General features: G+C 34.2%; 1 protein-coding gene across 1 annotated transcript in view; it reads left to right on the top strand.

Annotated features, from left to right (window-relative positions):
- LOC106667985 overlaps positions 1-16,783 on the top strand; it is a 132,190-nt gene that overhangs the window by 6,914 nt on the left and 108,493 nt on the right. The window contains exon 2 of the mRNA XM_024229434.1: positions 1,960-2,028. Coding sequence (XP_024085202.1) covers positions 2,026-2,028 — 3 coding nt within the window. The 5' untranslated portion in view covers positions 1,960-2,025. The remainder of the gene's footprint in view (positions 1-1,959; positions 2,029-16,783) is intronic.

Raw genomic sequence — 16,783 nt, 5'->3', positions numbered from 1 at the left:
CGTAGAAAAAATAAATTTTAAATGGTAACTTCCCACAATATAATTTTTTCAAAAACTTAAATTTGCGGGATCTTAACAATTAATTTCGTATCAATTTTGCTTTTTGAATTGAGCTTTTACAATATTTTCAATAGCGAAATTTTCCTTTATTTAAAAAACAACACCCACAGCACACATTAATGTTGCAGTCTATTGTCTTTTTTCCAAGTTGTTTACATTTATCTGTCAAATTGTCATAATTGCATTAGGTTGATATGTTGCTTCAGATTTGAAGTTACAGTAACATTGGAGGTAAAAGAAGTTTAGAAGCATAAACGTATTGTAGGGAATGTTAAAGGAACAACACATCGAAATATTTCATAGAGATAACTAGTTTGGTTTTCGACAAAGGCAAAATTTGCAGAAAACATAGTCCACAGCAACTTAACAACATAGATTATATGTGTATTAAAAGAAAACACTAAGATCAGCCAGTGTAAAACAACTTTACACCAAGTCAAGTTAAACTATCACAAAAAAATGTGCATCAAATTGCCACGCCTTGCTTATAATGTTTTGAACTTTAGACGTGGAAGATATTGCCAAAAAACCACTTTGTATCTACAGCCACGTAACAGTACTTTCTCAAATCATCAAAAAAGAGAGAGAGAGGGAACTAAACTATTATTTTTTTATGTGCACAAATTTAGGACAATACTGTCCTATCTTACAATAAGGGGGAGGAAAAGAGAGAGGGAAAGAGAGAGAGAGAGAGCGAGAGAGAGAGAGAGAGGGAGAGAGAGAGAGGGAGAGGTAGTTAGGCAAACAGAAAGGATAATGATGGAGGTAGAGATAGGTAGATAGGACGAGAGAAAGAAAATGGAAGATAATGTTAGTAGAGTAGGAATGATCGAGGGAAAATGAAATATATAAATGAAATTATGAATATATAAGATGATTACAAAGTCTAAGAAGGTAATAAGGATATTAAAGAGACATAAAACTACGCCGGTCCAAGCAGCTTCGTCGTTGCAGGACAGATACCGATAAACTTGAAAGTTAGACAAATAGCTTTTTATAAAAACAGATTAAGAGAATTACACATTGATAAACAAAAGCCTATTATCAGGATTCATACCAGGCTATAGATCAACCTAAACCACCGTATTGTAGGCTGCGTCCATCAAGAGCAATTGATGTCTTATGATACGAAATCGGATAACTTATTATATATTCTTTCTATGTAAGGTCTTGATTGTGATAACAAAGTCAGTGTCACGAGCGGGATTCGAACCCACGACCTTCGGCTAAATACGCCGCTACTCACCACTTGGACTATCGTGACTTCGATCCTCTCGGACACCAACTCTCCATCTCAACTTACAACTGTTCCAATTTTCCCTCTTTTTGCCATTTTCAAAAGTCGTGTAGTAAAGTAGGATTTTCGTTAAATTTATGACATGGAAAAAATAGGAATTCAAACAATTTACAATCATGGGATGCACAGAGAATATTTGTATCATTGCAGCTTAGCAAAAGGCGATAATTGCGAGTATAGGATGGAAGGCACTAAATTCTAGAGACATCTAATGTTTCAATGCCATGTATGTATGCCACTTATGTTAAAGTATTACAAATAGTTCTGTGACATTAACCTTTAATCAGAAATGAAAACGGGACGTATGAACGATCTCATTACAAGGCTACTATAATGCGGTAATTAAATACCAACAAACCACCGGCAGACGGTTTATTACCATGCCGTATACTGGAATATGTATTTTATTTTTCATATGAATTGTAAACGTACGTAAATGTTTTCTATTTTATTGATGTACTGTTAATCAAACATTTTCCACAATAAAAAACCCACACAACACCCATAATGTATGAATATGTACAATTAGATTGTCCATAATTCAAATAATCAATAAAACGCCAAGGATTATATAAAATTGTAATATCTTTGTTCTGTTTCAGATCGTATCATTAATTCTGGGTTGTGAAGCGAGTTTTACACTAGAAAGATTTCCTGTTTCATACACCATGGTAAATACACAAAAACCGTTTATTTTTATTTTTGTTGTTGTTGTACTTGTGCCTTATGTCAGTTTTTAAATATGGCCTAATTAGAAACAGCCAACGTGAATTTGGTTTAAACATTCAGAGTTAATTCTTGTGAACCCAGACAGGAAAGTCAGTTGAAACGAGCAAAACAAATAGGAATTACGTGTATTGCCCTGCGTTTCATCATCCAATTAAAACAAAAATATACGAGATCAGTAATAATCCTGTTGATTCTTTTATTCATAAATATATTTGATTACTATGATAATAAATGTACTCAATATGATTTGTCCTAAACCAATAATAGCTAGTAAAAAAAAAGTGTTTAGTCAATCGCAAAGGAATAGATTGGACTGGGACGTCTCGTACGGGAGAATTTAATAATGAAAACTTTCATTCTCAAGATTCCTTTGCCGATTCGGAAAAATCGGCCAACTTTATTTTATATTTAGAGGTAGACAAAAAAATGGAAGGGGGAAAGAGGTCAATTTTGTTTGTTTGTTGCGACTTCATCTTTCCGTTTATATTTAGTATATCCACCATGCCACAATTCCGACGTCGTAGCGCTTATATAAAATCTCAAAAGGAAAAATTGACAAATTTGTGTGATTAAAGAGCCTTTGAAAGCGTCAGATAAATAGGAAAAAATTTTTATTAAAAAGGAAATATGTAAAACTCTTTAGTTTAAGATTTCACGAGGCGATCCAAACTTTTAACAATATTTTTTTTTATTATGTTTTACGCATTAGTTATATATGAAAAATTGTAGGCTTATAAAAAAGATTATATTTGCAGTAAAGGTTAAGTTAAAAATTTTCGCGTAACCCAGTAGGATAGAGGTAATTACTTTGTTAATTACAAACCATGGCATTGCTTTATGCTTACACACGCCCCTTCTCACATTTAAGCTTACTGAATTGAATAGATGCCACCCATACACACGCAGAGAAAGAGAAAGAGAGAGAGAGAAAGAGAGAGAGAGTAAGAGAGAGAGTAAGAGAGAGAATGAGAGAGAGAGAGAGTGAGAGAGAGTGAGAAGGAGAGGGAGGGATTATGATGATGATAATGAGCGCTTTATTTATCTGTCGCTCAAGATTTGGTCTCAAGGACCATTCTTACATCTAATGTGAAATACAACGGTTACTAAGTTTACTCTACTTCTAATTTATTAAACATTAATTTCTTGGAGTAACCTGATTTTTTGTGGTCAGTATGTTACATCTATTCGTTTTACATTGAACAACATATGTATTTAGTTCAAATTGCCTATTGAAATAAATATTCTAGTTTACAGAATAATTGAGTATTTAAAAATTAAATTACTATTATAGTAAGTGTACAAAAATAATTTTTCGATACAATTCAGTGCAAGCCATGAATTATAAATTGTCAATATAAATCTAGAAATAAAACTTCTAATCACTAAATAATAATATAAAAAATAAAAACAAAACTAAAACAACAAAAGAAGTTTCATTTAAGACAGCGAATTTTTTGCATCAATCGTAAGTTGATGCAATTTTTAAGACTATTCTGGAAATCTGTGATATTTTTACACTGTTTTATGTGAATAGGGAAAAAGTTACTGCACCTTGTAATGAGAATGGCCTATTAAAAATTTTGGTTTTGTGCTTAACGACTCGCAAGACCGTTTGCAAACCTAGTATCTCTATCATGAATCAGAGAGAGAGAGTGAAAGGGGCGAGAGAGAGAGGGAGGGAGAGTGATAAAGAAAGGAGAGAAAGAGAAAGGGAGGGAGAGAGAGAGAGAGAGAGAGAGAGAGAGAGAGAGTGAGTGAGAGAGAGAATTGTGTGAGGTTAATCTTTTCAAATAAATCTTTACATCTTTGTTTGTCCGCGGGTTTTCTAAATTTTGGTAGTAATGGGTGTTTTCTCTGGTTTTGGAAAGTTTGGATGCATTCACTGACACTTTAGGATGTGACCTTTATATATGCTAATGCCATTAGGCTGCCAAACCTTACAAGGATTTTTTTGTCAGTGCAACCTTTGTGAAAATTTTGTACGGCACAAGTATTGATAGCATATATCAGCGTGCAAGACTCAGCTGTGTACTTCCGTTCTTTGGTTTCTCAGGTTTTGAGAATATTTTTCAAAATTCAAGTCCTTTACATTGGCAATATTTCTATGTCTATATATTCTTAGTAAAAAGTAAATTAACAGTTAAATAAAATTAAAGTGAATGGAATGAGATACGATATTTTCGATGATATCAACATCGACTTGGTTTGTCCGCGGGTTTTCTAAAATTTGGTTGGAAATATTCTACATTTTGGGCTTACTCCAGCTTAGGAAAAGTTGGGAATTTGATAGTTCATGGTTAAAGCCTCTCTCTACATATTTTAAAATGGTTGTTAATTTGGTTTTATTGGTGCCAATCGTAATTCATAGTCAATCTCTTCCATCAAACAAAACTTATGATCCCTTGTTTCTTATTTTGACCTGACAACAAGCGGAAATTGGGTCATCTCTGTCGGACAACGAGTGTGCGAAAATATCGATAAATGGAAAACAACACTTTACCTTGCTATTACAAGAGTGAAACGGCCTAGATAATTTTCGATTAAAACTTTAAATTAGTCGTCGCTGGTATGTATGGTCCTCTCGGACAAAAATCGACTCCATTAGTTAACCACCTTACGCCACTCACAATGTTTACACGATTAATGAGATAATCTTGTAAGGAATGGATCGTTATCTCGTCCCTTTTAAATCGGCCGGTAAAAGAAATGCGGCCTCTTAAAATTTCCCTCGTTAAACGAGTTATACCAAAGTTTCATTGCTCAAAGTACACTTAGGGTACACCATTTCACATGGCATCGTCATCATAACATCAAGGCATAAAAAATATTCTTTCCTTTTTACCCTCTATAATAAAATTAATAAAATAGATGCATAAAATAATTTTTAATTAATCTAAACGAAGGGATATAAAGCAGGTCCAACAATAAAAATTAATTAAACTACCTTTCTACCTTTACTTACACGTAGATGTGTATGTAACCCGGATTGTTAAGTTGTGTTATAATATTTTTTTTTGTTGAAGAAAGAACCTGATCATAGCTTTATGGGGTTTGTTGCTCAGCTAGTGGACCAACACATGTTTGTTTGGATGATAACTTTACAAGTTTACGTTTTCACATATAGGCGTTTCAGTTTCACATCATTATCAGTGAGAAATTCAATGGTGATCAGGGTCGATGATCACTAAATGTGATCATACATAGGTAGGAAAGAGGATGTTGTTCATAACTGAAGTGCTAAAATTACTTCTTGTTGATGAATCTCAAGGAAATAAGCCTTAAGGTATTTCCCCCTTGTTAATTACTGCTTGAGCATAATTAGTAAAAAATAAGAGGAGTTTAGAAATGTTGTTATGTTCAAGAGAGGTTTAGATAAAAAGTGTACATTTACTCTTCAAGTTAATTGTATTTTTCACCTTCCCGCTTGTTTGCTTGGACTTGAAGAACCGCCTAGGCTTAAATGAATATGAAGGGGGTTAAAAAATCCCCAGAATCTTCGGCACGCACGACTCATGCCAGTCGAATTCCCCAGGCTTTCAGACCCAAGAAAACATTTGTCGGCTTCTGCCTTGCATTCTCGAATAACTGTTTACAAAAATTCCTTCCCCCATTATCTGATCATTTACAGAGAAAATTCGAACCCTGGTAATTCGTGTTTAAAATATTTCCAAAAGGACAATCCACGTTTCTATGCTAAATTAGTTACACAATTATAATCACCAAAACAGGGAGAGAGAGAGAATGAGAAGAGAGACTAGTTTTGGTATTGCGCCAAAGGTCTTAACTCGTCAAATATTAGGCGGCACCGTTTCCAGCTTGGAACAATAGTCCACATTTTACCACGGCTAAGGGAGCCATGAAAATGATAGTCATTAATAACAGGCCGGTAGGGGCCGTAAATCACCGATATTACCGAAAGTCGGCCATCCCTATGATGTATTTATTAATTTGTGCTTTTGTGATCTCTGTGGATATTTTATCCGAAAACCTTCGAGGTAAACATCTGGCACCGCCTCGCGTTAGAGATTGCTACATAACAATAATACATCGATTCATATAATACAAAAAATTTGTATTATTAATTCCTTAATTCAATGAATAACATTTTTACATTTATATCATCATGATATGCTTACAACACTACAAGAAATCCCATGTCTCACAATGAATATAACTCCCAAAATAAGACATTAGAATTATATACTGGAAGAAAGAACATTAACAAGAATACTAAAACAGACGGGCCTAGCTGTGTAAAGATTTAAAAAGTTCCAGTGTATTTGTCAAATTATGTCAAGATATATATATCGACATAATTTGACAAATTGAATATATATATATATATATATAGGGAGAGAGAGAGAGAGAGAGAGAGAGAGAGAGAGAGAGAGAGAGAGCGAGAGAGTTTCAGGTAGGGTGAGGGATAGAGAGTGAGAGGAGTAGTTAATGTAAAATTATATAATAAAAAGAGAATAATAAAAGTAATAAATAAAATGATAAAAGCATATGATGTTATGTTAACTACGTACATATTAAATAAGGTAAATGTTATTTTGTACTATTATATTCAACTTATTTACTTAATAAGTATTCTTTAAGTTTTACTATGAACGATTTTATACTTTTTTTTTTTGAGGGAGAGAGAGAGAGAGAGAGAGAGAGAGAGAGAGAGAGANACACATACAATTAATATGTATATATGTACATATACATATTATATATATATATAGGGAGATAGATAGATGGAGAAAGAGAAAGAGTGAATGAGATGAGTGGTAGATAGATGTACAGACAAAATTACACTCTGGCAGGAGTGCTTTCATTTTTCAATGTGCCCTCTGATTACATGCGATTTGATTACATTTTTTATTTTTAGTTACAACTTTTTAGTAAGTTTTTAAAACGTACAATTATTTTTTAGTCTAAAATTAATGGAGTTTGTAAATTGGAATAAAGTCTGATAAATGGTCTCTAATTTTTGATATGAGAGCGGCCACTTTTCTCCTTGTAGCCTTACGCTGCCCTTCAGTTCCGATATTGATTACGATTTCAACGATAAAACATGATATGTTCCCATGTTTGTAGTTCTCTTTCTGGTCAGTCACAATTATCGACCTCCCGCAGACGTAACCGGTGAAGATTTTTGTTTGCCATGATTATTTAAGACTCGGGTGTTTTTATAGTTGTTAGGTACATTGAATGCTAATCTTCGTTTGATTGGATGAAAAATTATTTTGTCCATTGTCCTATATTTACAGTCTCGCCAGATAACCTCCCATTCTCGAATGAGTTTTTTTTCTTGCTTCCTCCTTGACGGCAGTGGTGGACTTCTTTTGAAATGAGATTGGCGACAAATTATTTTCCGCTCCAACTTTGGGTATTGTTCTGCGGTTTCATTACCAGCTATTCCCGCAGTTATAGTTATTAACACCCTTTGTTTATCCAAAATTAATGCAATTTATTCTGGATGCTGTCACATGGAGATGGTTGCTTTGGTTTGCGATTTTGGAGATGGCCACCTAGTTGTCGGTCAAAGGTTTGGCGGTTTTATTTTTCTTCTGTGTTGTTTGGGCAGCCAATCCACAGGTTAAAGACTACCTCTGTTTGGTTAGAATACCGGTTTGCAAGCCTATTTCTTGGCATAAGTTGGCTCTTCGACATACGGTGTGAATACCAACATCTTGTTTTCAAGTTTACTGCCATCTGTAAATATATTGAAGTGTGTCTGTATTTCCTCTGTGATACCTTGTGCAGTTTTGTGAGCTATTCGAGCAGGATGACTCCATAGGTAAAGAGGCAGTGGTTTATCTAGTTATTTGTTATTTTATCGATTGTGTGGTTCTCGGTCAGTTCTTTTATGAGCAGATCTATTAGAGCTTCTCCCTCTATTGTGTAAATGGCTTGAAACTATATCGTGGTACAGGTTTGATTATTTTCAACAACATCCATCTTTGAGTACTGCGAAGCTTTCTTAGATTAATTTTGTTGTGATAACTCGTACCAAGCTGGTGCAACGTATGATAAGATGAATGTGATTACTGTTTTATAGATGGTTGATGTTGCTAATAAATTTATTAATTGTGCTACTTTGTCACACGTATGTTCGATGCGTTGTATTTATTCAATTTTTTGATCGAATGTCAAACCCAACTAGTTTATTGGTTTTTATTATTCCTGTGTAGATAGCAAATACACTTTAATGTCTTTTAGTTTATTTTATTACGCTATGTGAAGTATTTATGGCTTTTCTGTTATGTATGTTAAATTATTCGAGTTGACCATTCTTCAGTTTGGTAGAAGATCGCCAAGCGTTCCAGCTTATATTCACTTTTCTTTTTCCATGCCCGTCGTAATCCGCAAAAGTTAAAACTTCCACTCCTTTTCTTAATGATGTTTGAGAACTGTGTCGTATAGGATTTTTCAGTACGCAGGTCCGCACTATATTTCCATATTTTGACGAACCTAACTTCTAAATCCTAAATTCTAACTATTTCCATTCAGCAATTGTATTTTGTAGGACAGTTTGACATTGATCCCTCGATTTACTTAGTGTATAGGCCGTGGGTCGTAGGAAGGCAGGGTTAGCGTAGAGCAGAATTAATAGTGCGCCTAGTATGCTCTCTTGAAGCACACCCACATTGTGAAGATATGCCAAAGAGTTGTATGACAAGACACGCGGTTTAATTCTCTTGACCAAAGTAATTATTCAGAGATTTTTCGTATAAAAATGCGATTTTAAAAAATACATTAAAAGTAATACAAATGAAATAATATACTACTGCATAATTGGTGCAAAGACGTTGAACATAAAAACTACCAGGAGCTGTTGCCATAGAAATTGATTATTGCGAAGAGAGCACGGTAAACATAAGAAATGAAAACATCAGAAAATTAGGGTGATAGAAATCATACTGTGTAGATTATAGGAGAAGTGGATGAAACGCATAAATAAGGGGAAGTGGGAAAAATGACAGGGCTAGGGAAATGTGGAGAGTATGCTTGAAAACCTCCACATGGAAAATGAAATCAAGGAAAATATTTGGGTTGAGGCAATCGTCAATATTGAACAGAAAACTCCCAGCATAAAGGGATTTTTTGTTTAGAAATATAATACAACCATCGAGCCACTTTCAATCTCAATAGTGATTTTTTTTTCTTCTGAACAAAATATCAATAAATAAAGTAAATAAACTCCACCGGTAATCAGAAATTGCACACAAATCTAGTTATTAACTGGGTTATTTATTGTTTTTTCATTGATTACTTTTTAAGAACTACTCAAATTTTCATTTGATCTTCTTTATTATCTTACCTAATTATAACACAGATTAGCATTACGACGGATTATAAGAAAATGTTTACAAAACTATTCTCCTTAAGTACCCCAAAAGATAATTAATAAAAAAATAATCATATATTATATAAATAAAATCCGAATATTTTTATATAGGAAAAATGAAAAAGGCGCTACGTAATATAAAAAGCAATATGAACCTTGTTGAAGCTGAACTTTCTTATGAAACGGCAATAAAGCGAAATCAAAACTACTTCGCTTTTATTCCTGCGGTTCCGCTTCTTTTTATTTCTTAATCAAAAAAGATGCCACGGCTGACGGAGGATCACGAGGTGTAATCGCAACTTTTCTTTATACAACTTTTCTGTCACAATGATTCTCTTTCTTGATTTGAACAAAGCAATTTCTCTTGAAATTCAGTGATATGTGGAAATTTAAATAAGGTCTTAAGAATTTACGGTTTTACATATTGTCAATTAGAAAAATTAAGTAAAAAGGAATAGTTTGTTAATAAATAAATACTTTTGCTGTGAGGCTTTTTTATAATTTTACAGCATTTGCTTGTTAAACATTTATTATGTTCAGGGTGATTCATGAATAAAGTGTCAAACTTCCGTGGATGTTTCTACACCCAAAAGTAACAAAATTAGTTAACCCCCTGACTCATTGTCAATTTTCGGTATGGTGTTTGTTTTTTCGGTAAAACTCGAGTTTATCAATAAAAACGAGCCTATCTTTTGAACCCTTTTTCTACAATAACTTTGAATGCGCCGCTAAAAACTTCATCCAGTTTCCGTTAAAAAAGCATAATCCACTAGGATTTTGTTCCATTTTTTTTAAAGAGAAATAGTGCAAATATTTAGCTGTTTTCACATGTGAAAATTTAGAAAAAACTGTTTCATTGCACGAGTTTTTGTGTTTAGATAAACGCGTGCAGATTTCCCAAAAGCTTCTCTATTAAGAATGCTTCCTAACGAATGGCTCTGATTTGCAATTCCGACGTAAATTGTGATATAAAATTATGCAAGAATGTGATCAAACGCGATCGGCTGAAAGATGGGCGAAGGGTTTGGACAAATGCAACATACTGGAATTCCCTCACAAAGGTTACTTTTTATAATCTTAAAATTTGGATCCGTAATCTTTTCTTAAACTTAATTTAATTAGAGGCGAAAATGTGCTCATTTTTATCGAGAAAATCGAATTTCAAAAGGAAAAACACACAAAATCTAAAATATCACCCCTATTATTGATATTCCGACAGATGTGAGGAGTAGTTTTTTTTGTTCCATTTCGAATGTAGAAACACCCCTTGAATTTTAAAACACAATTGGTGAATCACCCTGTGTATAAACTACATGTTACGCAGCTTCGGCGGTTCAGGATCTGATGGATAGGTACAGATGTGGGACTTGATCCATTCAATTCTCATTAGGGAGGCATTCCTACACTTCCTATATGGAGCCAGTGTATGTCACCTTTTAATTAAGTGGGACATATCGAGCAACCCTTCTCTACATGCCGGACACATATGCGGTCGTTGGCCCAAACGTAAGAGTCCTATTCTTAATAAGGGGAGGTTGACCTTTCTTCCATGGGTCAGATCTTTCGACCTATCGAAAGTCATCGTGATACGTTTAGGGCTTCTCTGCCGATCCTGCCCACAACACTGCCACATTCTTTTAATCGCGTCCAGACCTATGTCCCTAGACAACAACCACTGTTTTGCCGAGACGCTCCAGTTCATGGTATTTCCCTAAGAAGACGAGAAGGTCGACGGAGAACCTGTCAAGGACTGAGGGAGTCGGTGGACACAAGACTCAAAATTCCATATAGTCTTTTTTTATAATGTATACAATTTGAAAGTCCTCTTCAAATGAGAAAACACCTATACTTGGATGGTTCGATTAATCCTGCTGTTTCCAGCACTCTTTGTAAAGTAGATGCTACCGAGTAAGCCAAGCACTGTCCAATTTTGCCTGCAACAAACCATTACTTATTCGAGTAGAAATTACTAGGTCATCAAAGGCCAAAGATCTTTTTTAACTTACTTACCTCAGTTGTGACAGCATTAATGCGATCGAATACTTCAAGCTAGTTCGGGTCATGACTTGGCCCAGTAGATCTTCTTTCAGTTATATATTCATTTTTTTCAGACATGTTTTTCTAAAATCTAGGTACACCAGACGGCATCTCACGATCTCCAAATACTCCCTTTGCATACCCATGAGATTGAAAGTTTGTTTAAAGAAATTCAATAGACAGCTGAAGTTGAATCAGTCTTGAATAGAAATTTTTGGGGAAAATTTGTTTCTCAATAACTTTTCATTCCAAATACCTTCGATTTTTCTCGGCTTAGGAACCTCTGACCTACACGTAAGGGCAAATACATGGACTCTTTAAATAAATCTGAACCGGAACTTATAATGACTTAAAAACCAAAGTTTCTGTTAACTAATTTCTCATCTAAAGAGAACTAGAAGAGAACGAAATTAATTAATATTTATAAGGGTTATAAGAACGTTGAATTTAGGATAAAATCCAAAGGTCTTACAATTTTTTAAAATTTGAACACCGGACATCGGCCCGAAAAAAAATTGACGCCAGCAAATCCAGCCCAAAAATGTATATTTCTTATTGAGATTAAAATTGTTATTTAAGGGCTTTAAAAGATGCTTAAAACGAATGCGAATTATTTTGTGAACAAAAATTTTTTTCCCGACTTTTCTAGTAGGTTTTGGTTTTTACTTTTTATACAACTAATCTCATGTAATACAACCTTACATATTATTTACTTATGCTTTCTTAAATATCGACTGATTTATAATGACGTCGAAATACTTGAAAAACAAAGGCAAAAAGCATATTTCAAAAAACTTATTTCAATTATATAAAATATTTTTAGTACTAATACCACCAAAGCAGTTTCATTAAAATCAGTGATCTCAGGTCCATGGCCACTCCTTGTTAGTTTAATACTTTAACGTTTATGGAGTTAATAAACAAAAATGTATCTTGAAAAATATTTTTTTAGCCGTTTCAATTTATAAATACATAAACATACAAATCAAACCTTTTGCAGGTTTTAATAAAATAAAATTTGTCCGGATGTTTTTATGTATATGATAATCCGCCCAGTGAATCCAGCGAGAGAAATTTCGTATTTAAAGGTGTTAAAGAGTGCTGAAAACGATTTTGTATGTTAACTTTTCATATATCTTATCTCAATTAAAACCATCCTGCATACATTTTTTTCATCTTAGGTTACAAACAACCAAATGAACTGCTTTGTGAATTCAGAATATTTTGAATATTGAATTATTTGAAATTGAAATAAATACATAACAAAGACAGAAAAATATTTGAAAAATTACCTAAATAACTTAATTTTTATTTTAGACCTTAGGCCCAGTGGCAAGAAAGCTCGGACCCCTGACTAGTATTTTTCGTCTTATGTTAGTACTACCAAAAGAAGTTTCATTATGATAAATGATCCAACGTCCGTATCCTCCCCTTTTGGGGAAAATTGTATATGTGCCGTGGCGATTTTTCCTTTCTATTTTCTCATAAAGGATAATAAATTCCCATCTCAGAGTTTTCAGTCTAGAAAAAGGGTCTTTATGAATTATGCAAAATCTTTTGTTTACACAATTGATCGAAGTGTGAATATTTCTGATTAAAATACACCAACCTTTATTGGTGCGGGTTTCAAATAAAAGTAAATTATGTGAGACTATGGAAAAAATATAGCGACTGTATCCGTATATCGATTATTTACAACCTTACCTGGATGAAAATAAATGTACGGTGTTCTGATATGAAAGCATATTGCGATATTCGTTTAAATATCTTCAGGTATTTTTTAATATATTTTTTATTACATGTCACAAAGAACATTTTCTCACAGTTATTTTATTTTCACCACTCTAACACAATCGTTTATATTATGATAATGCTCGGTAATCGAAACAGATCGTTAAAGTAAACAGTGTTAGTTTAAGAAATGAGAAACCGTTGGATACATTTTAAATTTATTTCAAGGATTTAAGGTAAACTTACACCTGAATCAGATAAAATATCTTTTTAGACGTATAACATTAACCAATTAATCATCGTAACATTTCATATGATTGTGTCTCTGCCTAATGTTTTGGTGGGTGAGCGTTGCATATATTTTTCCCGTATATTACCTCAATATATGAATATTATAATACTTGTTACGTGCACGCGGGATTAGCATAAACCCTATTTCCATCCTAAAGCTTGGGGATTTGTCACTTACCTTATCTCGGGTTTCGCCGTCCTAAATAAGATGTTGTTTCTCTTATCGGGCAAACCCCGGCTCGATGGGCGAAGAGGGAAAATGCCCTACAAAGAGAAACTTGTAAAACAAACAAAAAGCATATCTACATTGATCAGGTATTTCATGCTTAAGGATTCATCGCCGATGGTTCGAACATGCACGGGAGAAGTGCAGTCCGCACGGCTTCGCTTCCCGATACTTGAGTTTAGTTAAGTTTAATAATAACACGGTCTAGAGTATTAACGGAGAACGGCCGGGGGAGAATTATGTCAACGACTATGATGCGGGGAAACTGCACCAGTTTGCGACAATCTTTCCCTACGGTCCGATTTCCAATACCACCAAGGTTATTTTTAAAGTTGCATTTCACCCAAGGATATATGAAACGTAATATTTGTATATAAGTTTTTATTAGATTTTCAAGAAAGTTATTAACGACTTTATAAACAGGGCAACTTATAAAATTGCCTTATTTGCGATATGATAATTATTTTAGTATTTTATAAAGAAACAACATTAAGATAACTTTTTCTTTTGCCTTATCCTTTTTATATGCCGTTATAGTGACGGTTTCTGATCACTAAGCTAAAGAGAAGTTAAAGTTTATCTTTTTATTTTATGTTTAGCTAGCAACGTTACGGTAAAGTGTGAGCATCAAGATAGTAAACTGACAGGAAAAAATTCCACCCACTTGTAATATAACTTGATTTGTGTATATCTTTATATATTGATCACAGTTTCACGTTTTTTAACGTTTAATAATTGCGTCTCTGTTTAAAAAAGTAAAAAATAGCTAAGGAAAATGGAAAAAACAACAACTAACAGATAAAATTTGTTTTAGAATTTTAATTCACATTTCAATATTGCGTATTTCCTCCTCTTGCCTCAATTACATTTCGAAGACGCTTCGGCATACTTTCTACCAGATTGGAAATGTCTCTTTGCTGGAGGTAAGCCCATTCTTCATAAAAAGTCCTTTCAAGATCGTGGAGTGTATCAGGGGACGTGCTCTTATTCGTCTTTTGAGTTGTGTTAACCTCAAAAGATGTTCGATGGGGTTCAAGTCTGGAGAACGGGCTGGCCAGGCCCTGGTGTTATGCTGTTGAAGGTACGTTTGTACTTGCGAGCGACATGCGGACGGACATTATAGTGCATTAGAATAGGATTGTCGCTGATTTCATTGGCAACGCATGATGTTCCAAAATTGCATTCACATAGCGAGTGGCCGTCAAAGACCATCAACGAACAACAATCAACTCTGAGCGACTGTACATTGAAATTCCCGCCCACACCATCACTGAGCTACGTTGAAAGGTTGGCTTTGGGAAAATTTACAGGCTTCTTACCTCTGCAACTCTTTCACGACGTTCTGGATATCGTAGAGCAAATATACAGTCATCTGTAAAAAGTACAGCAGACCAATCGCCCAAAGACCAATGGCTGTGTTGTAGAGCAAACGGGAGCCGTCCAACTCTGTGTGTTCTGGGCAATTCTGGTCCTGTTACGAAGCGAAAAGCCATCATTCAATACTGATTTAATCTTTTTCGAGTAGTGCGTTCAAAAATTTGGACACCTCGAACTTCCTGGAGCTGATGAATCATTTCAACACTAGTAAGGTGCCGATTTCGCAAAATTCTCAAAAGTCAAAAGTCAAAAAACGGTCATCCTGTTGTTCTGTTACCCGAGGACTCTAGAACCGGACCTTCTCTGGTAAGACTCAGTTTCTCTAAAACCGTATAACGGCGTCTCGCCGTATTTCGTAGAGAACTCCGATGACAATAGTTGCATACGTGATGGAGTGTCCATCATAAATGAGTGCCACACCACGCGCAACACCCTCAGCACCAAGTGGCATTATTAAGTTTAAAAATTGAAATTAAGATTTATTGGTAAAAATAACGAAACAAATTAAGGGCAGAATTTTCTTGTATGAAATGAAAAAAAAAACATCAATTGGGTGGAATTTTTTGCCTGCCAGTATATAAAACAGATATAATTTTACGCAGGGTGTCTCTCTTTCATTGAATTTAGAATTGGGTTTGATGTAGGTAAAAGAGCCTGTTGAATTAAATTCATGTCAATTGCTTTGGTTGCATATTAACGACTTATTTTATATTATGTATAGAGCTTCACAGTGTTCAATTTTAACAGAAGCAGTAAGACTTTGACGTAGGAGCCTTAAAATTTTATTATATTTATTTTGGGTGCATTTAAGTTCTTCGAAGTATTAAGGCGACTATTGACCTAGTTCTGGTCTCCCATCAGTCAATTTGTGTTTGGCCAAAATCTGTGTCATAGCTCCCATTGTAGATCTCTCTTTTGAAACAGACGTTATCTAAGATTACCCTAAAATGTTTTGTGCTGGATTGCTTTATAAAATCACCATAAAATCATTGGCTCTGCTTTCATTTATGGACTTTTATAGAAAAAAAAATTCTTTTATTGATGTCAAATGTTAGCTGGCTTTCTAAACAGTGAATATTTAAATTATTTATGTGTTTCATTTTGTAACTAATAAATAAATGGATATTAAATTTTATAAAAATGCCTATATGAGGATTGGAAAAGATTGTATATTCTAAATTTAGATTTTTTTGAAGACGGTATAAATTCAAGAGTGGAAGTTGACACTATTTTAAAATGTATTTTCAGCCAATTAAGAAAAAAAATCCAAAGGGAATGGGGAAATGAGTCAAAACTTAAAAAGTCGTATAAAATATAAATAGTAACAATAATTTACTTAATAATGTAATTTAACTATGTATAATGTAAATTCTTTTTGTTTGATATTTATCGTGGTTATACCGAAATGGGCATGAAGGCAGTTGATAGGAAATAAGGATTAGCTGATTTATGGAAGCTCAAATTTGCACAAGCTTGGATATATGTACACACGTGTTGAGAGTTGACTGTATCACTTCCCGCGGTCCACCTGAAATTCCAACTTTTGTACTTAAACAAGAATTACCGACAGGCCTCGAGAATCACCCACCCCGGGAATTGGCAGTCCGCGGCCAGACCTCGGTTTTATCCGTCCAACCGAGGACCGGCACCAGGTGCTATCAGCAGCTAGTTCATTGAGGTGCTCAATATCACCATC

The sequence above is a fragment of the Cimex lectularius genome, unplaced genomic scaffold, assembly GCF_000648675.2.
Source record: "Cimex lectularius strain Harlan isolate CLEC.00 unplaced genomic scaffold, Clec_2.1 scaffold232, whole genome shotgun sequence".
Taxonomy (NCBI): Eukaryota; Metazoa; Arthropoda; class Insecta; order Hemiptera; family Cimicidae; genus Cimex; species Cimex lectularius.
Note: the sequence above shows the minus strand (reverse complement) of the source record. Positions and strands in the feature narration are given on the sequence as shown.